The sequence below is a fragment of the Opisthocomus hoazin genome, chromosome 8 (assembly GCF_030867145.1).
Source record: "Opisthocomus hoazin isolate bOpiHoa1 chromosome 8, bOpiHoa1.hap1, whole genome shotgun sequence".
Taxonomy (NCBI): domain Eukaryota; kingdom Metazoa; phylum Chordata; class Aves; order Opisthocomiformes; family Opisthocomidae; genus Opisthocomus; species Opisthocomus hoazin.
In genome coordinates, this window is record NC_134421.1 from 15,377,506 (window position 1) to 15,398,583 (window position 21,078).

The 21,078-nt window shown below is 48.3% G+C and overlaps 1 protein-coding gene across 1 annotated transcript; it reads left to right on the forward strand.

The window, feature by feature from the left end:
* Positions 1 to 1,280: 1,280 nt before the first annotated feature.
* Positions 1,281 to 19,995, forward strand: CYTH4 (cytohesin 4). Its single transcript, XM_075429579.1, has 13 exons — positions 1,281 to 1,314; positions 7,228 to 7,310; positions 9,610 to 9,710; positions 9,967 to 10,033; positions 12,380 to 12,498; positions 12,871 to 12,951; positions 13,615 to 13,727; positions 14,290 to 14,438; positions 16,169 to 16,280; positions 16,731 to 16,807; positions 17,158 to 17,229; positions 18,023 to 18,177; positions 18,511 to 19,995. The coding sequence occupies exons 1-13, from the start codon at positions 1,296 to 1,298 to the stop codon at positions 18,581 to 18,583; spliced, it is 1,221 nt and encodes a 406-aa protein (XP_075285694.1). The 5' UTR covers positions 1,281 to 1,295; the 3' UTR covers positions 18,584 to 19,995.
* Positions 19,996 to 21,078: the final 1,083 nt, after the last annotated feature.

Below are 21,078 nucleotides of genomic sequence, written 5' to 3' on the forward strand. Positions count from 1 at the left end.
ACAGGAGCGTGTTCTAAATGGTGGCAAGTGTACATAGATGCTAGCTCTGACTGCATAACAAGGCAGAGGGGTCATTTCTTATTTTTCCACAGGTGCAACACTCTTGCAAGTCTGCCTTGCTGTCTCATGGAAAGAGGGTAGGTAGAAGTCTGGATCTGTTTTGCTGTTCAAGGCCTGCTGTGAGTACAGCACCAGGTGGGGGACTTAAGGATGTAGACTGCATCAGGGGTAAGCATCCATGCATGAAGAGCAGCTGTCCCCCTACAGCTTCAGCCCTGCCAGAGGAGGCAAAAGCCTTGCTGGGTCATCACACCTGGTTTGAATTTTACCTTGACCTACTTATTCATAGTCACCAGTTCTTCTGGCTCTGACATGGTGCTCTCCTGCATGCTTCTTTTGTCCCGTTTTACCTACATCAGAGATCTACCACACAAATCACATGGCAATCAAGCACAGCTAACTCAAGGGGGAGTGTACAGCCTTCTGGGGCTGTGTGGAGGGGGTGGAGGAGAAAGAGCACCTCTCTGCCTCGCAGATGAACAGAGCACCACAAGTTCCTTCATATCTATCCTGCTAATGCCAGCTCTATCACTGGCAGTAATATTGCTAAACCTTGAGACAGAACTTTTTTCCTCCTCGGATTTAGGAGGTTTCTCAAGAAAAACAGTTTGTTAGTGGGGAAAAAAGGGAGCAAGACTTAGTACAAGTCGCTTAATGGGCAGTGAGGAAGTGAAAAGAAGAAAAAGACTCCCTTCTCACCTCCATTAACTGCTCTCCAGCTTTGCAGTGCTCATCCCTCCCCCACCTGCTGCAGAATTAACACAGGAAGAATCTTTCCTTGAAAATGAAACCAATTCCTGAATCAGTTGGGTTTTCTGCATCAAGAACTTCCTTTTTTCCCCCCTCTCCTTGGAGTATCTCAGAGAAAAGCCCAAGGTACTATCAGCCTCTCATCATTCATTTCAGTCCCCTCAAACACAGAGGTGTGCTCAGAGACTCCCCCAAAAGCTGCTGGGATGGAAATGCACTTGTGGATTTACATTTCCGAAGTAGCCAAGGAGTCCCTGTTAGCTGACAGCAGTATGCATAGACAGTTTCCCTCACTGAGGCAAGCTCATGGGATGTGGTCGGAGGGACGAGGAGAGGAAGGGTGGAGCCACAGGGCAACCCGCCCCCCTAATGCTGCTACGATCTTGGTCACTGACTCCAAGTTGTTTCAGTTCTGTGAAGCATCTGAAGAAGCAGAAGGCAAGGAGGAACAACACTTGTGTTGAAAATACTCTGTGCTCTTCAGGATGGACTTCTGTCCTGCTGGTAAGCCTTGACCATCTTTTGCCTTGCTTTCTGTGAGGGCTGTGCGCTCAATCTGATGGGGCACAGCACACCATGAAATCCCAGCAGCTAGAGTGGATGCTGCAGCTGGTGGCTGCAGGAATGAGATGGTGGAAGATCCCTAGTGGTGTAGCTAATTGCTTGCCAGCCTTCAGCATTAGGTATGGTTTTCTTCATATTTGCTCTCCAGTAAGCAAACTCCTTTCAGATCAGGAGAAATTTTTCTACTGATTTGAATGGCCTTTGTGCTGAGAGTATCTGCTTCTGTGATCCCTTGTGCTGGTGATCTTGAGCTGAGCTGGGAACTGACTCCAGGGTATCAAGGGTATATGTGACACTTGGATGAGCACTTATAAGTTTTGGCTTCTCCTTGTGCTGTTCTGGCATGTCTTGCAAGCTCTTCAGTGGTGTTTCCCTACAGCCCCAGGAGCTGATTTGCCTTTGCGGAGCCTCTCATGCAGCTGGGTATCCCAGTACAACATGCTTGCAAGGCTTTTGGTACTGTGACCTCTCTTGCTTGTGTCCTTGTTAAAGATCAATTACTGTATTAGGGTTCTACCAACTCCTAATGACCTGCAGGTGGACCTGCCTGGTCCTGAAATAATCTCAAAAGGGAGATGTGGGTGCGGGGAGATAAGCCACATCTGAGGAACTGAGAGAGATCTCAGGTTTTATTTCCTGCTCTGGCAGGTGGTGGATGAAGTGGTTGGGATTCAGCAGGGAAAGGCATACTGCCAGACAGAAAATTTCCAGGCTCTGGCTGAGGAAGCTGAGTGTGTGTCTGTGCAAAGGCGGCAGATAGGGAGAGCCGAAGGGGAACAGGCTGAGCAAGGGCCAGGGAGAAAAGGGATCATCTTGCAATGGCCCTGCTGCACCCAACTGTCTGTCCTTGCAGGCTTTTGTGTATAGGCTACAGAGCACAGCGAAAGGAAAAGCAGCGCCCAGTTTGAACAACTGCTCTGCACTTTTTAGCTCGTAGGTGGGTAGCCAAGCAAAGGGCACGCTCAAACCACACACCAGCCTTGCTTGTCAGGGAAATTGGTGGCACCTGTGGGAGCTAAGCTCTCGCCAGCAGCTCGCTATGTGTGTTGATGAAGGCAGGTCTCTTCAGATCACCCAGCCCTCACCACCTGAAATAAACTGTGGACAAAGCTTCTGCAGGACAGACTGGACAGGAGGAGGGGGGGTACCTCATGTTTTGCTACTTATTTTGGGATGCGCATTCCACAGAAACCGAGGCACTCAGAACTGACGGTCTGACACAGTCATTCACTCAAGTAATGTGTTACGATGTTAATTATGTCTTGAAAGTTACACACTGCGGTAGCACAATGAGACTCCGCTGAGCGACAGCGTGGGCTTGCTCAGCTCTGGCTAGAAGCAGAGCCCAGAAACAGGCAAAGCCTGAAGAGATGTGCTGGTTCTGACTGGTGTCTTTGCTCAGTCCCAGCCTGTCACTTCAGCTGGGTGGTAAAGTGGGTTTGTTTGATGCTGCTCTACCTTGAGAGCCAAGGCTGCCACCAGACACAGTTCTCCAGTGAACCTTAGAGCACTGCATATGATTAGAGTTGTTTGGTTGTGGCATGATTTTCCTGAAGGACAGAGGTGCACATACACCTTTTCCAGGAGTCACTCCTACCTGTAGACTCAATGGTCCTGTTCAGTACCTGTCTGCCACAGCTGCATGCAGCTAAGACCTGTGTCTGCGGGGAGGCTGCTCTCCCTGCACTGAATGTCTTCTTCCAGCTTCCTTTAGGATCCTCTAGCAACTTTCTGGGTGAGGCCACAGAGCCAGTATGCCAAATCCTTGAGCTGGGTGTGTGGGACATGGGAGAGCAGACTGGTACCATGCTATCATGTGCTAGGATGTGTGGGGTGAGAGCCATAGGCAAAACTGGCTGGAAGCTATCCTGATTGCTCTAAGTTGTCATGTGGGATAAGCGGACCAGGAGACAACATAAATTCTTCTTCACATCTTTCCCCCATAGCTGGAATGTGCAAATTAAACCTCTGTAAGGTCCATGTTGAATTTCTTCTGACACAAGCTGGAAGAGAACTGTGGAGTGGCTGCAGGAGGGAGACAGATTGGGCTGGAGAGAACTGAGGAGATGGAAGGCTTCCTGTATCAGGCTGGGACCAGGCAGATAACCTGTCTGGGGAAGTTGTGGTCTGTGCTGGAGATGACACAGCAGCCATATCAAAAAAGAAAAGGAATTTCAGGTGAAATTCTTCCACCAGACAGCCTCTTCCAGGCGGAAGGTGCCCTTCAGGCCATTCTGCTTGTGTGTTGCTATGGGTGGAGGTGTCCAAACTCTTTAGCAGCCACCCTGAGAGCCCTACATTGCCTTGTAAATGGGCCAGCTGAACCTCTGCTGCTACACTGCGGGTGGGTAGCACGTGGATGTTCTTTAACAGTGCTACAAACGCAGTTACTCGTCATAACCTTCATCTGCTGTTTCTGCAGTCCATCCTTTCAGCTCTTCTGGGTAGTTGCTTCCCACTTATGTCTGTGCTCCAAAAGCTATCTTCCTATTCATATACTTCTGCTTGGCACTGGAAGCCTCACTTAGCACCTGGACCATTCTGCACAGCACTTTGCGATGGGAAATGAGACCAGCAAACAGTACTGAGACAGTACTCTTTGCTGGCCACATGAGTACCCAGACTTTTGGGTAACTCCGACCTGCCGTCCAGATGGGGAGGCTAAGGGTGTAAGTCACCATAACTGGAACTGAAGTCTGTTCAGTTTTGAGTGGCAGCACTAAAAATACAAGCCTGGGCAATTCATGGAGAACTGGTAGGTCCTCCTATCTGGGTCTGCCCTGAGAGTAGAGTAACAACCTCAAGAGCAGGTATAAGCCCCAGAATTGTGATGCTGATGTGCTTTCCTTTCAACACTTACTCTCTGAAAATAAATTCCAAGCAGCAACTTTATTTCCTCTCTGGAGAGGATGCTAGCCAGTGTTTTCTGTTTTGTGTCTGAACTGGAAGACTTCAGCGTTGGTTTGGGTCTGAAACCTGCTGGTGTTTTCATGGGGTGTTCTTTGGCAAGGTGAAATTTCCCCCTGTGCAGAGAACCCTGACCAGGGCTATGCTTCATCTGTGCCCTGACCTAGCCCTAGAGGGAAGTGGAACTTGGTGGTGCTGAGGACTTCGGGGAGGCTGAAGCCGTTCTTCAGTCCACCGGTGCAAGGATGAATTCCTTCTACCACTGCAAGCATCTGGAGCAAGCCAGGCGGTGCTTCACTCGGAGTGTCCCTCTCCTGCCATCTCAACGTGGAGAGGGAAGCAAAGGCAAAGCAACCTGCTCTCATCTCATCTGCTTCTTGCCCAGCTGCCTCTGCTGCCTTCACTGCCTTTCTGTGGACAGTTCCCCAAACCAGCCCTTTGTGTTCACTTCCCCTAACTGTAGACCCCAACATGTGCAACAACATTGACAAATGGCCTCAAAATAGCCTTGAGCAGAGCATTAGGCCTTCTGTTAGGGAAGCAGAATAATGTGCAGGCACTGACCTCAGAACTGTTTTCCAAGGTCATCAGGGACTTAAGCTGTTTAGGAAACCTAGGAAACCTTACAAGGACCCTCTCGGCAGCTCAATCTAAATCACTCTGAAAGGCTGACCCATCCATTTCTTCCTCCCTATTTCACCCTTTCCTGTCTTTTTATCCCTTGATTCCCTCCTCTTTTCCTAGACTCATACGGTTTTTCTCCCCTACTCTCACCACATACAGTCCTCCACACACTTTTCTCATTCTGACAAACTGGACAGGTAAATCACTTGGGAACTGGGAATTTCAGATATTCAGGAGGAAGGGGGACTGAGTTATTTACAGTCTCAGTGGGGGTTGCATGGGTGAGATGGTGTCCTCTGGGAGCCTCACATCCCTTTGAGATGCTTTAGGCTGCTTCAGTAGACATGGAACAACTGAAGCAGAGCAACCAGCAGCACCACAGACTTTGCTGATGAGGTGGGGGAAGGGGAGGTTCCTCAGGTATGTCCTGCCGCTGTGCTTTTGTGGAAAGAAATACAGGACAAAGGGTCTTAGTGTTAATTTGTCAAGGAATCACCCAGTGATTCCACAATTACCAGCCCCCACAGGGGTGAAAAAGACAAAGCTGGGAAGACCGAGCGGCTGGCCTCATCTCCTGCAGCAGCCAGAACTGCAGGAGACATAAAATAAGCCACAAGACCCAGGCAGCGCTCGCAGGCGCAGGGCTGACATTCAAGGGGAAGTCAGCAACCCGCCTAACAAGCAGCGAAGCCACTGCATGGAGTGTTTTGTTGTTGTTTCTTTTTTATTGGTTGGGTTTTCTTTGTTTGCTTGGTTGCTTGCTTCTTTGTTTTCCCGTCACACACCGATTTGGCTACTGCAAGCTGCGAGGTGCTACAGGTTTTCCTCCCCTCTTGACCACCTTCAGCGATCGGACAGCTTGTTTCAGCTCTTTAGGAGGGCTGCTTGCAGAGCCGGGAGGAGACATGGGTCCTTCCCAGTCCTGGCTTCATCCTGGCTTCTTGCCTAGTGCTTTCCTCCCAGAAGCTCAGCAGCCTCTCCCCAGGGAATGCAATGCTTAAAAATGGTGGGAGGAGTGACGGGGAGAGGCTGCAGCCTGAGAAAAGTAATAGAACAGACTTAACACATGGAAACTTAACCAGACAGGAGGATGGGGGAAGGATCAGGATTGGGGAAGGAAAGCAGGTCTGTCTGAGCTGTTGTGGCCGTGACAGGAATGAAGCATATGGGCTCTGAGATCACTGCCCTTGTCCCCTTTTCCTTTTGTCTCTCTTGGCTGGTTCCTTCCCCTTTTTTCCCCACTCATATTTATAGCAGTTGTTTTACATGTGAGATCCACACTAAGAGAATTTCCAAGCCAGCTGGTGCCACTTCCCCTTTTTCCAGGAAGACGGGAGGCCCAGGGGATTTTGGCTTGTGACACAGTGGAGCAGGACACCCAGTGACCTGACCTGGCTTCCCAGGGACCCTTTGTCTCACAGTATTTATGTGCAGCAAGGACCCTGACTGCAAGATCTGCAGTAACCTCCCAGGAGCTCCAGCACTCTCAGCCTTGTGTGCGCCTGCCCTTTTTTTAACTGGGGCTTACCATCTGCTTTGCCTCTCTAAGCTGCAGCCTCCTCTTTCTCCTTGCTGGAGAGGCTGTGCTTCACCTGGCTTATATTTAGAAGCAGTGCTGTCACCCTAATTCTTCTAGGTCATTTATGAATCATTTTGTGGTCTCCTTGGCTCTGTTGGTATCTGACTTCCTGTACATTACAAGGAAGCCTACTCATATTTCTGCAATGTCTGTGGTCCACAGAACAACAGCCTCCCACAGATGCTCCTTCTTCAGCAAGGCTTTCATCCACCCAGATCCTGCCCTCAGATTTTAAAACCCATGATTCTCTCTCTTAAGCCATTTCCGACTCTAGCTGTGGTGGAGCAATCCATGAAGCCAGTGGCTCTTCATGGGAGGTTCGGAGGTAGCTGAATTATTTAGGTCACACCTTTCATGAGGTGAAGGTCTTGTATGTAAAGACGACTGACATAAAAACCACCAAAGAGCGTTTGGTAAGACCTCTTAATTGTGCTCACAGCAAGAAAAATCGATTGAGTAGGCGGGGTGGGTTGCTGCAGGGTTGGATCAGAAGGCTACCAGCACAGCGGCTGGCTGCTAGGAGGGGTATGTGGGTCTGTGCTGCTCGCTCTGGAGTGAGAACCATTTGCAGGGCAAAGCTGAGGTGCAGTGGCTGCAACAGCAGGGAACATAGATGCTGGAACACGCAAATCAGAGTTGCTGTGGCGTGACCTAGGAAGGGGTATATGCGGAGAGGTCGAGGCAGCTTTGCCTGTAATGTGTTGGCCCCAGTACTATTCTCACAGGCATCTTTGTTCTTCCAGGGTCATCTGACTTGAGTGAGGCTGAAGAGGCTGAAATAGAGACAATCAGGCAGCACAGACAGGAGCTTTTGGAGGACATTAAGGTAAGGACCATCCTGTTTCTTCCGTCTCCCTAGCCTTCTCAAAACTGTCTTCACCAAGGATTGTCTTCACATAACAGTCCAGGCCATGCAGAAGTGCTCCTGCACAGGATGTTTACTCTGCATGATCCATCTTGAATTCTGACCTTCAGGCTGCCCTAGCATATTTGCCACTGGTGTACATCCAACCTGTGGTACTCTTTGCTGCAGGAGTCATCAACTACCCTAATGGGATATTTGTGAAAGGCTGGTCCGTTCATTAGCAGGGATGAGCTGGGATTGCATATTTAGATTAAGGAAATTAGTATGACTCAGTCCTACTGGCAGGGAGCTCATTCAGCATTTATGATTATATTTTTAATTACTGATTACCTGCTAATGACATATCAGTCCTAGTCACCTGCTGCATCCTCCTGTGTTTTTCAAACTTTTATTTGGTTTGTGGACCTCGAATAAGTCCTCCATGAAGGATCCTGTCTCTTTCAAGAGGTGTGATGGCAGGACTTTCCACACACATTTCCATGGCTGAACTTGCTTTTCTTTGTTTTAGCAGACCCAAACATTTCTCCACTGTCTGCCAAAATGTCTGAAAGTGACAGACTCAAAATCAGTCAGTAATGCCGCATCACAGTCATGCATGATGCCATACAATTTCTGTTCTGTCTCCACCACCATGGAATGTGGGTTCCCATTTGAGAGAGCTTGTTGCACTGAATCATTCGACTTGCACTGGTTTTCCCACAACATGAAGATGTCCAGATGCCAGGGGAATAGGCGCAGTATTTCCTTGTGCGGAGTAAAGGATTAAGCCGAATTACCTACCACTTCTGAGGTTTCCAGACTCACTATCTCTGCTACAAAATCAAAATGGTGTCTAGTCCCTTCTTGCAAAAGAGGCTGTAAAAGTATGTGCATGTGGTTTGCTTGTGTGTGGTTCTTATCTCTTCAATGTTCAGAACAGGCAATGGGCACTGTAGAAGGCAGGATATTTGAATGCGAATATTACTTTTTTTTTAGCCACAATGAACAGACAAAAGCTTCTAGACTACTAGAGATCCGTACACTAAATCCCAAAGCCATTAATCAAAGGAGTGTGCATTGTCCAGCAGAGCAGGATGAGTTTAGGTGAAAGGGTACCTAGAACTAAAGATATTTTCCCAGCTGAATTTCTTCAGAAAGTATCTAGAGATACCCTTTAACACAGACTTGGAGGGATGTCTGTTATGGGGAGAGTGACGAGAGGAGAGGATGGGTCTTGCCTTGCCTGTTACACTGTCAAAAGAAAACAGTGAATAAAATAACAAAGCAGAAAAACATTTGAAATTCAGGAACTAAAATAATGGCTTGGTTACATCTGTGCAACACCTAAAGCTTAGTAATGAACACTCCCAGCTCTGGCAGACTGATGAAGGCCAGAGCAAAAGTGAAATCCAGGAGCTCTATTAAATCAGGAGATACTGAGGAAATTCACATTTTTTTATCTGCGTGCAACCATGGCCACATCCTGACTCCTTGTTGAGGCAAGATCTGTCCCAAAACAACACTTCTTCACCTTCCTATTCTGTTTCACATGGGGAATAATTTGGGTGATTCCTGGAAGACAACTCTGGCTCTGAGGGGGACCATAACTGCAGGGTGGAAACAAGGAGATATAGACATCTTCATTTCCTCGGTAATGTAGAATATCCAGCCAACAAGGCCATGGTCTGTCATGAGATTAAAGGAAACTGAATTCTACAATTGATTTTTTAAAATTTGGCAGTGACTATTCTTCTTTTATTTCTCCTTTCTTCTTTCTCCACCTAAAGACAGGTATCTGCTCACTGCTATTTGAATGACAGGTGCATTAAAAACCTCTGTGTTTCACAATGTGGCCACTTCAGGTTCATATTGACCTCACAGTTACTGGTTCCACTTCCCCTTTCCTGGATGTGTAGCAGGGCTATGCAAAGTAAAAGCTAGAAGGAAATGGGCATGATGGAAGGAGTCTCACATCTGACATTGTTTGAGGAACTGAAATCAACACTGGGGTGAGTCCTCTGACTCTCCACACTGGCTAAGTTTGATTTTCCAGCCTTGATTGACAACAGACATGAGAACATCCTTCTGCCCCTCTCTCCCATTGTTTTCATCTGGAATCCAGCAGGGTCACACCACAGCAGTGCCCATTTCATGGACATCCTTGGCTGGTCATGACCATCTGACTGTCCTTTTCCTTTGCTTGAGGGAAGTAAGGCATGCTCTGTATGTGTCTGCTGTTTTTCCTTCTGTTGCCTTCATCCTCCTGATATTTCTTTTGCAGAAGCTGAAGGAAGAGATTGCTGAAGTGTTTGCAGAGATTGAGTGCTTCCAAAATGCACAGGAGAGGCAAGAGGCAGACAATAATCCTGGCGAGCAGACCAGGCAAGTGAGACAAGCTGGGCATTCCTCTGTTTACAAAGTCTCTCTCTTGACCATGAGAAAACAAAAATACTGATAGGATTTGGATCACAACATGAACACAAAAATGAGGCCAGGAATACCCTTCTCTCCTCTGAGATTTCTCTTTATTCCTGCATAGTCAAACACTTGTCCTTGAGATATCGAAGTTACCTTGTGAGTGAACTGAAACATGGCCCTTTATTCTAAGTTAGACTTTCCTTCTTATTCTTGTTTGCAGCAAGCTATCACAGAGGGATAAACTTCTGTCCCTGGGCCGGAAGAAATTCAACATGGACCCTGCAAAGGTAGGATTTGCTCATTCCTATGAGAAGAAAGATGGGAAGAAGAGCTTCTGTTGACTACTGGTCCCCTTGCAGCTACCCTTGCCAAAGGAAGGCATGTCCCTGTGACATGGGACTGTGGAGCTGGTTTCCTACCTCACTAAGGCTCCAGTTAACAGCACCCTCCTTCCTGTCCCTGAATAAGGTCTGCTGATATGATCAAGCTGTGTTGCCTCCTGCCATCATGTGCCTATAGACCATCCCATCAGATGCAACCCAAAACTAAGAGAAATAAAGGGAGGATGGTTCAACACTGCCAATGTGTCGAGAGAGACAAATCTCCTTCAGCCTAGCTATTCTTGCCTGTGAGAGGCTAAGAATTGGCCATAGTGCAAGGGAGGAGGATGGAGTAAGAAGGAGGTGAGATCTCTGAGAGTGTGTCGGGTTCCTTGGCTCATTTAGACAGAAGAGGACAGGCTGCCTCTGTCATCTTGGAAATAGTTTTGGTTTCGGTAGTACTGGTTTGATTGTGGAATTAATCCAGGTTTTCCATTTTCTGGGACTCTGATCAGTGAGGTCCAGACTCCATTGCCTTCAGCCCTCTGCAGAGAGCTCTAAAATCATCATGATTAAGTAGAGAAGATGTGACAAAGACAGTTTCCTCTTCCCTCCTTCTCACTGGTGGACCGTTTTTTTGAGCTCTGTAAGGAAAACCACAAGCTGCGATTAAACAATCGCTCATCATCAGCTAACCACCACAGCTAGCATCTTGGGTGGCTGCTGGTCTGAGTGACAACTTTTCATGCCTCCTCCTCTGCCCCGCTGAGACTCTCAAGATGCCTTTTCTCCAGTGTCCACACCACAGCTGGAGTGCTTGCAAGTCCCCCGGCCATCCCTCTGCCAATGGGAGCTGTCTCAAAGCAGTGATACTGGTACTTACAGCTTGTGTGAGAGCAGGTTTCATTTTGCCTTTCCATCTAACCTTGATTGGAGACCCCAGAGGCATCTTCCTGTGGCACTGTGCCATGCTGTGCAGAATTACCTGAACTAGCCCTGACCCCAAACCAGTTTAGCTTTGTTAGTTCAATGCTGTTCAGCCTGGTCGAAATGTTATACTATGTGTCTATACTGTTTTTACTTTCGAATAAGTATATGCAGATCTTGCTTCCCTTTTGCTACATGCCATAGACTGAAAGGTGCTTGAATGCAAGGAACTTTCTTTGTCCCTCCTTATTAAGGTTATACTCCATCCATGCAATGCTAATACTTTAAATGAGTTCCTATCTCCAAGATCTCAGGGCAAGTTCCTGAAGCTAGAGGAGACAAGCTTTAGGAATCCAGCGGAACAAAATCTTTTGGGAGAAACATTTTCTTCTGGAAAATGGAGCCCCGTCATCACTGTAATGCTTTGCAAAATTAAATTGATCTTACCGAAATTCCGTCTGGGGGAAAAAGGAAACTAGTGTGGAAAAATCTCACAAATATTTCAATTTCTTCTTTTGAAACTGCTTTCTCTTTGGGGCATTTTAGAAATAGTTTCTTATATATTACAAGGCAAAGTGAATTGATTCTGGTGAAGTAGAACATTTTGATGGATCTAAAACAATTTTCATTCCTTTATTGTATTATGTGAGGAGAATTGCAATGTGATCTGGAGAGTTGCAGTGGTTTTAGACATTGCTAAGAGTCTCAACAAAATCTGAACTTTTTGTGACTTTGAAAACCATGAAATTCCCTCTAAAACAGAGAGTTGATTCTATGCACAGCCCAACTCAGACCCTCTATATCCCATAAAAAAGCATACTCCATCCTTGCTGGCTGAGGAGGATGGAGCTGAAAAGATTGCAGACTTCTCTGTTTTGTCCCACGGAAGAAAATTTTGGAAAAAATAATCGTGGGTTGTCTCAAGCCCATATTTTTTTCTGAGTACATTTTTTGATTATGTCTTTTTTTAAAACTTTTTTTTTTAGATTAAGTTAATTCAGAAAAAAAATGACATTTAGGAACAGAACACTGAGATATTTTGGTTGAAAATGTTAAAATTTATTATTTTGACTTTCCCTTAAATCTACCTGCCTTTTGGACTTTTAACCTACATTGCCCTTTACTGTTTGCTTGAGTTTCCATCCCAGTGAAGCATTTTTCCAGATCTAGGGCTGAAATAGAAATGGGACTGACCCACCATAGTAGATGAAGAGGGATGGAATCAGGGTGGGAACATGGCTGTGGTCTCCCATGAAGGGGCTGGGGAGTAACAGAGGAGGTAGCAACATCAAAGCCAAGGAAGGCTGATATCAGGGTGTTGGGGTCCTACTTTCTCATCAGCCCACAGAGCCGTCTTACTTCAGTGTCTTTCTTCTCCTCCCGTAGGGGATCCAGTACCTGATTGAGCACCAGGTATTGTCCTCAGACCTGCATGAGATTGCCAAATTCCTCCACAAGGGTGAAGGCTTGAACAAGACAGCCATCGGGGATTACCTAGGTGGGAGGTAAGAAACCTAGCCAGGATGAAGAGACCCTGCCATGCCTGGCCCCTCTCAACTACAGTTTTAGATGACCCCTGGCAGACCTCAGTCAGATGCCAAGACTGAACATATCTCTAACTGCAGCAGGCTGGGTGGGCAGTACACCCCTGGGATGGGGGTTTTGGAGTGTGACTAAGGTTGGCTGTATGGGCTACCTGTCCTCCTCCCTGTAATGGGGTCAGTCTTCCCAGACAAGTGCATGCATCTTGGCTTCTGGTTGGTCAGAAAGGAAGTGAAGGCTGGGATGGAGCCAGGTGCATGTCATCACACCAAGGGCTGTCCAAACTGAGCAGAGTCAAAGCTCTCTTCTGACCTTTTGCCCCTATCCTCTCCCAGGGACCCCACAAACATTCAGATTCTCCAAGACTTTGTGGCATGTCACCAGTTTGCCAACCTCAACCTGGTGCAGGCACTGAGGTGAGTGAGCACATAGGACACATGGGCTGGAGCAGAAGCCTGCTCAGCCACTGGCTCTTACTACTCTAGAAGGTCGTGAAGCGCTACTGAGCTGAAATGGGGCTTCCCAAGGGTCTGCTGCATGTGTTGGCTCCAAGACTGTTGTTCTGTGAGGTGTTCACACATTTTCCTGCGGCCCCTTGACTGGACTGGCCATATGCAGAGAAGATGGGGAAAGCAAGGTGGGTCATCATGGCTTCTGTGTTTGGGGAGAGAGGGCAAATTATTTTTTGCACGAGGGAACATGTCTGTCCATGTCCATGGTGCCCGTTATGTCAGTGACAAAGTGACTCTGACTTAGGGCGTCTTGCTTTCTTATAGGCCAGCCTCCTGGCAGGACTCCTTCTCTGCAGGTCTCTGCTGCCTTGCAGGGCTCTCATGAGGGAAGAGGAGCCATGGTTTACAGGATGCTTAGTTTTGCTTCTTCCTTTTAGAGTGTTTGAGGCTAATAAGCCCACTCAATTTCTAGAGAGAGGAGGAGACCTCCTGCTTCATGCACTGCGTGGTCTCCCCGGTGTGATGGGATGACTTCTTTTATTTTCATGGTGTCCCATGGGTTGAGGGAAGGGACAAATGTCCCTTGCACACAATCTGGCTAACTCTTTGGCATCCTGATCCTGATAGACAGTTCCTATGGAGCTTCCGGCTGCCTGGGGAAGCACAGAAGATTGACCGGATGATGGAGGCCTTTGCCAGCTGGTACTGCAAGTGTAACCCAGGAGTATTCCAATCCACAGGTAGTTATGGAGAGAAGAAGGCCTGTAAAGCTGAGGTCTGCTGTTCACTGGAGAGGAGCCTTCCTTCTCCATTCACAAAGGACAGAGGGCATCACTTGGAAGTGTGGATGTTTCCCCTTAGGCTGAAAGAGGCAGCCCAGTTCCTGTGAAGCTTTTCAATAGGCTGAGGGTCCTCAGTCCTCCTTTTTCTTCTGTGCTCCTGTCCTTTCTGTGAGCAATAGATTTGAGAAGTTCTCCCAGCCCCACATGACGTATACCTCATTGCATCAAGGATAGCACTGACAGACATGGGCCTGTAGAAACTTTCCTTCTGGCAGAGCCATTATCAGACCAGATCTACCCAACTTGACCTGTTGCCCTGAGGGAATGGAATTACCGCCATCATAGGAGACCAGCTCTGTCCCTCTTACTCCTAGCAGAGGGGACACCTCCCTTTTCCTCCTACCACTGAGAGGATGATGCAGTTTTCCAGTGACTGGAAACCAAGCCATCTGTTAGGGTGTGGATTGATCTGCCCTCTAAGACAAGTGCCACCCATCCTGGTTTTTTTTCTCCTTGCCAGATACCTGTTATATACTCTCCTTCTCTATCATCATGCTTAACACCAGCCTGCACAACCCCAATGTGAAAGACAAACCCCCCTTTGAAAGGTTTGTATCCATCAACAGAGGCATTGACAATGGAGGAGACCTGCCAGAAGAGCTCTTAAAGGTAAGAAGACCTCTCATTTACTCATCAGTCCCTCTTCTCTCTGTCTTGGCGTCCACTGAGAAGCAAAGGTCCACAGGTCTCTGTGTAATATGGGCCTGCTGACTTTCTGCCATACAAGGGGAAGGGTTGTGCGAGGAAATAGAGCAGTATGTACAAAAGCAAAGCTGCAAAACATGGAAACTGCTTTGCAGAGGGGCTGCACACATGCTTATCTGTGAGGAACAAGAGAGACAGAGCTGGAGACATTCGGTGAACAGTAGTATCGGTTTAAGAAAGTTTGTGCTTTTAAGTGTGTCAATGTGAGACAGGGTCAGATACTGAACTGTGTGAAAGAGGAAGACATGAGCTGCAGGTGTCTGTGTGTCATGTAGGTCTAAGGCTGTGTGAATGGGACACTCACCTCTGTGGGAGGTAGCTGGGCATCTGACTCTTTTGGCCGTCTTTGAAAGTCCTAGCCCCAGAGAAGACTGACTGTTTCTTGTGAGTCTCTGTGTGTGTAAGACAACGTCTCTGTGGCCCAGATTATGAAGCCCTTTCCCTTGTTCGTACCTGACTATCTCAGCTGACTCCAGTGTTCACCTCACCAGTGACAGCAGTGCCTGACTTTATCTCTTACACCAGTATATGTCTTTGAGTGAGCAGAACCAACAAGACCCAAATGAGTGTCAGGATCTCTTCCAGCATCTATAAAGCTCTCGGCAGGTCCATGGTGTCTCTCTGATCACAGAGGATGAAGATGCAGAGCAGGGTAGACAGAGACAGAGGATGTACCCATTAGCAAAGCTGGAACTACCAACCCTCCCAAGGGTTCAGCAGGCATGGGATCTGCCCTGTGAGGCAAGGTAGAACTGGACAGCCTGCCTACATGTGTCTAGCTCCACCCAACCAACCTGGGGACAATAACTTGTGTCTTTTGTCAAAGAGGCTGCCCACATCCCACACCTGGGTTTTTTGAGCAGCATCCTCTCAGGGTAAAGGCTTTAGAATTTTCTCCAGAGCGTCGTTTCTTTCATTTCAATTTGAGGGAAGCGGCAGGAGCCTGTACTTTCAAATTTTTTCATGGCCTGGGACTCATGTAATAGATGATGGCAAATCCAATGATGCGAGCAACGTTTTTGTACCCCTTGAAAGCTAGTAACCTGCCTCCCTGTCACTCTGTGACATTCCTCCCTGTCATTCTGTTATGAATGTCACACTATGTGTCTCTCAGTGCAAATGCCTTGGTTCTATGAAATATGCCTCCTTGTGGTCATGCAGATGTGTGCATTGGCCCCTACATGCAAGTTCTCAGCAGAGCGTTGGGCACCACCAACCCAGGACGTAAATGAGGCTGCAGTCTCTGTTGTGTAGTGTCCACACCACTGCCTTAGTACTGCCTTGGTGCTACCCACAGTGGCACTCGTGTGACACGCTGGGGTCAACCACTGCAGTCACTCTTGATCTGGGATGCCCACTTTTTTGTCTACATCTTTCCAAAAGGGGTCTGTTTCTTTGACACGGGAAGCAGAAAAGAAATGGTGATCTGCCTTGAGACCCTGTGAGGTGTAGACTGAGGGCTGTTGTACCCCTAGCACTCACTGCCCGCTCCCCACCCCATTCACCCAGCTGCCCCGATGGAAACAGTGATGAACCAGATGGACCTAGGAAGGTTGTGTACAAGCTTTGTCAGAAGTCTGTCTTTCTTTGTCTCTCTTTCCCTCTCCCTTTCTCCTACCAATGTTCTGGGGCAGAATCTGTTTGAGAGCATCAAGAATGAACCATTCTCCATACCAGAGGATGATGGGAACGACCTCACGCATACTTTCTTCAACCCTAACCGAGAGGGCTGGCTCCTGAAACTAGGTAAGGGGGAGCATGCCCCTAGCTCCTCTGTATTCCGTGCCTGCCTGCCTGCCTCCCACCACAGATCTTCCCCAAGAACCCACCAGCATCTCGGCTGTCTTTCCCTCTGGTCTGCTGTGGTGGGGTGAGGCTGACATCTGCTGTTGAAACCAGCCGCCTGCTTTCTCCTCCCAGCCCGCTCCTGCAGGCTCTATCCACTCAAAAAGGGACCCAGCAAGAGATTCCTCACCCCTCTCCATTCCCAGCCCCATCAGAGCAAAATTGGCTCCCTGTGTGTGCGTGTCCATCATATGGCATCACACCAGCGGTGAGCACCACGGTTGCCTCCTTGGGGCTGATCTACAGGAAGAGCTGGGAGAGTGTGCCTGTGCGAGTATGTCTGGAGCTTGCGGGAAGTGGGAAGGATGGCAGAGTGTGTGACTAATGGCTTTTGAACTTCACTGCCTTTAGGAGGACGTGTGAAAACCTGGAAACGCCGTTGGTTCATTCTGACCGATAACTGCCTGTACTACTTTGAATACACCACGGTAAAGGCTTAGCTCCCATTTGGCAAACTGTGTCCTGGGTGGTGATGAGCCTCTGAGGGGCCAGGGAGGAGCAGAGGGTAGAGGGAAACTTCCCTTCAACCCTGTGCTCCCAGACTGAAGTCAGATCTCCATTCTCTCCTGTGCTGTTTCCTCACCTCTGGTCTTGAGAGGAGAGGCTGGACACAGCAGCTATTGCTGTGATCTCCTGTTAGCTGAGCTCCCCAAATGGAGATGGTCTCCCCAGGCATGCACTGCCTTTGTCATGCCCTCAAAGGCACACGTCTGGGAAATCAGAGAGGCAAAGATGTGGGGAGGATGTTGGGTGTTAATTCATGTTTCCTTTCCTTCAGGACAAAGAGCCTCTGGGCATTATCCCCCTGGAGAACCTATCAGTCCGGAAGGTGGATGATCCCAAAAAGCCGGTAAGTTTCCATTGCTTGGTACTCTGCCAACGCAGGCTCTCAGGTGATCAGAGGGAAGAAAGGGTGCACACACCCTACTCTTACCATGCTTCTCAGAGGGAAGGTGCCATTCCAAACTGCCTGGTCCCCCCGTCTAAACATGATGGTATCTAAACACAATTGTAGTTTACCAGGGAAGATCTTGTGTGAATGGAGACTTATGCTTTGGCTGGCTGCACTTTGTGTGTGGGTGTGTGCAAACAGCTGACTCTCTACTCATTTTGCACCAGGAGATGTGGTTAAATTTCTCTCCCCAGGGCTCTCCATGATGAGTTACAGCACATCTAAACCAGACAGTGCTGTGGTGTTAGGAAACTTGCTCAGGAAGTGATACTTTTTGTTTGTGCATCTTCTGTGGATACCCACTCTTTGATGTGGCACGACTCTGGGACAAGTGCCTTCTGTCTGTGTGGTGGCAGGCAGAAGGGACAATGTTGTATCTACTTAAAAGAGGAAGAGATCCCAGGAGGTGTTTTGTGGTAATGGCTGATGCTCAATCTCTCCATAAAGCCTGTTTTAGTGTCCAAACCTGCACAGCATGGGTGTGTTTACCTAAGAGGGATGGCCTGGAGATCTGACTCCAGGATGGGGATTCTTGGGGTGGGGAACAAAAGGCTTTCTTGCATTTCAGAGATAGAATGCTCTCCTCCCCTTTGGAAGTTCTCTGAGCCTGTCACCCATGGTTGCAGGCAGCATTGTTTCCTTGGTCCACCCTGTCCTCCCCTACTGCTCCATTTTATTCCCTTTCTGACAGAACTGCTTTGAGCTCTTCAATCCCAACTGCAAAGGGCAGAAGATCAAAGCCTGCAAAACAGATGGGGATGGGAAGGTGGTTGAAGGCAAGCATCAGTCCTACAAGATCTCAGCAGCCACACCAGCAGAACGTGATGAGTGGATTGAGGCAATACGGTGAGGAGACCAGAACTGGAGGCCTGAGCTTGCCTTTGTTCAGCCCCAGGGACAAATGGTCTCACAGTATATTTGGCTACCAGAGCTTGAAAAAGGGGGTGGAAAGAAATGTTTTCAGTCTAGCAACAGTGGTACCTGTTGTCTTGACTTCAAAGAGTTTCAAGATCCCTTCTGGAGAATCTCTAGCCACAGCTAAATTCTCTGCTGTGGGTCTGCAGATCTCCAGTCCTACGTTTTGGTGAGTGGTCACTCTGTGCAAGTTCAGTTAGGTTGCCTGTGCTGTTTTCTAGCATTAAATCTCTTCCTTTTGTTCTCATTTCCTCTTACTTCCAGGACCAGCATCACACAAGATCCTTTCTATGATCTGGTCTCTGCCCGTAAGAAAAAGATCGCCAGCAAAAACTGAGCCCTGACCTGGTCACTGGGAGCAGGAAGATGTAGTTGTTGAACAGCATCCCTCCAATGCTGGGCTCTTCCAGTGAAGAAATTTGGGAGCATTGGTTCCCTCTGCCTCCCACTTGGCAGGAAGATGACTGACAGGACAACTGCCAGATTTGTTTCTTCCTTTTCCAAACTGAAGGCAGAGGCACAGGGTGCAATCCACTGAGGACTGTCAGAACCATGGGTGTGGCGTTTCCCATGTCTGAATGTAAAGGCTCAACAGCAACTGGCCCTTGGGTTCTCCCATATAGCCCCGGATATGTAGGACAGGATCTGAGGGGAGACAAGAACGTCTCCAGAATGTCTCCAGCCCCTCCCACCATCAAACCAGGCCTGGGTATTTTTCTGTGGGGAACCTTACAGATGCTCTTGGAGCGGCCAAGGGTGGTCCAGTCAGTTGCAGAGCAGAAGAGCCCCAGTAGTTTGTCTTCCATGAACAGATGTGTAGTGGTTGTGGAGAAGTGGTCACTGATATTTAAGACCTCACTGTGAAACCAGAGGCCAAGGGAAGGTAAGCCCTCTGCTCAGAAGAGAGCCCTCTACCTCTTCCTATAGCCATGAGGGCTGTACTCCTAGGAAGTCCCCGCTCTGTAGCTGAGTCATAGGTTTCAGAAAGTGAAACATGTTGGATGGGGAGATAAGGGGTAACTGAGTGTAGAGAGGCTGTGGGACCAAGGAAGCAGCTCTGGGTCTTATGTCTCTGTTTTGAGACTTGGGGACCACCACAGGTCTCCCTAGGGAAGAAACCCAAACACTAGCTCTCCTCCTGGTTGATGGCTTCCCGACAAAGGTTGCTTCCTTGTACCACCCCAGAGGCCTGGGCTTTGTAACTAAAAGGCCTGCAGCCAGAAGGCATGAAGAATTGGAGGTACACACCACACACACAAGCGCACACACACAGAGACATTCCCACCTTCAAATATTGGTTTCATCTGGAGTCTGGTATTTTTTTGTCTCTGGTGCAAAGAAAGAAATAGAAGTCTCTCTTCTGTAAAGAAAGAAATGAAAGTGCTTGAAACAAGCCTAAAACTCAGGGTAACATGATTGTTTTAGTGATAAAGGCAGAGGATGTGAGAGAAGAATGTGATGTTGCTGTGCCTAGCAAAGCAGCCTGACCACTACCGCAGCTCTGCACTGCACCCAAAATGCGGGCAGGCTGAGCGCGGGGCACAAGCAGGCAGATGCTGGGCAGCATGGAAGGGAGGAGCAGTCAACAGGACAAGAAGAAAGGTGCAGTGAGCTGTAACACTGCGAGCTGGGAACAGCACAGAGGCAAATACCAGAGACTCACTAGAGGCAATTACATCTGCAGGATTAAAGGACGTGATAAACTATTGCTATTTGATCTGTTACCTTTCGGGTCTCTTGTAATAAAAGTGGTGCTGTCTTGGCCTTTTTCCTTTTTTTTCTTCCTGCAGAGGGCTCTATCTACCAGGCAATCTGCAGCAGGGCCAGTGCAGCCCTATTATTCATTCCAGTTATTTTTGCCCAAGCCACAGGAATGCTGAATTAATTTCAAGAGGCAGGGACTGTATCTCGGAGTTGAAGCACGCGCTCACCCCGGAGAAGGAACGTGAAGGTTTTCTTCTGCTCGCACCTGCGAATGTCTCCCGCGTTGAATCTCTTTGTCACTGATGTGATACGGAGTGAGTTTGCTGCCTGCTGCTCTAGAGCACATGTGCTCACACAGACATTCACTCTTGCTTTGGGTTCAATGCAGGGAGTCAGGGTCGTGTCCAGAGGTGGGAGGAGAAGTCAGAATCTGGCCCCTTATCTTGGCAACATCTCCAGTATATGTAAGAGAAATATAAATATGCACTTGGTTGGTGAAAGATGCCCCAGAGCCTAGGATCTGGGTGAGAAACTTCTGTTCTAGTGCCTCTCAGGCTCATACTCTGTGTGACAAAACACATCAAAATGTGTCCTGGAGTCTCTCATCTACCCACAATCTGGCCTTGGGTAAGAGAATACAGGCTAAGCCCTCCCTAGAATTTACCTGGACCATTCCTATGACAGCAGGGTCTATCCAAACTCTTCCCAGTCCCTCCTCATCCCAAATCCTTGCAATTCTCTTCAAGCTGGATATGTCCTTTCCCCTCCCTTCTTCCCCAAGACACCCACGCACTGCAGAGCAGAATATTCCTAGCAGGGACAGGGTGGGAAGGACAACTTGTGAGAGGCAAAACTGCACAGAGGCAGGCAGTTGTGTCATTTCCATCCATCAGCCTAACCACAAGAGTCAGGTGGAGATGGACCAGGTTTTCTCTCTCCTAGACACAGAGGTAGGGAGAAAGACAGTAAGTTTGAGTTCCCATTGCCTTTCCTTAGCTCCAGAACACAAGATTCAATTCCAGACTCCTTGCTATAGGATGCCCAAATCTCCTCAGTGCCATGAACGCAATGGTACCTGATGTTGCCCACCAACGATGCAACATGTTCACTCACTGAGCGCTGGCCCTG

Excerpts from the sequence above, each read along its gene's own strand:
- CYTH4 (XM_075429579.1), top strand. Across the intron at positions 16,808-17,157 it reads ACTACTTTGAATACACCACG|GACAAAGAGCCTCTGGGCAT; the intron begins GTAAAGGCTTAG and ends CCTTTCCTTCAG. Across the intron at positions 18,178-18,510 it reads GAGTGGATTGAGGCAATACG|GACCAGCATCACACAAGATC; the intron begins GTGAGGAGACCA and ends TCTTACTTCCAG.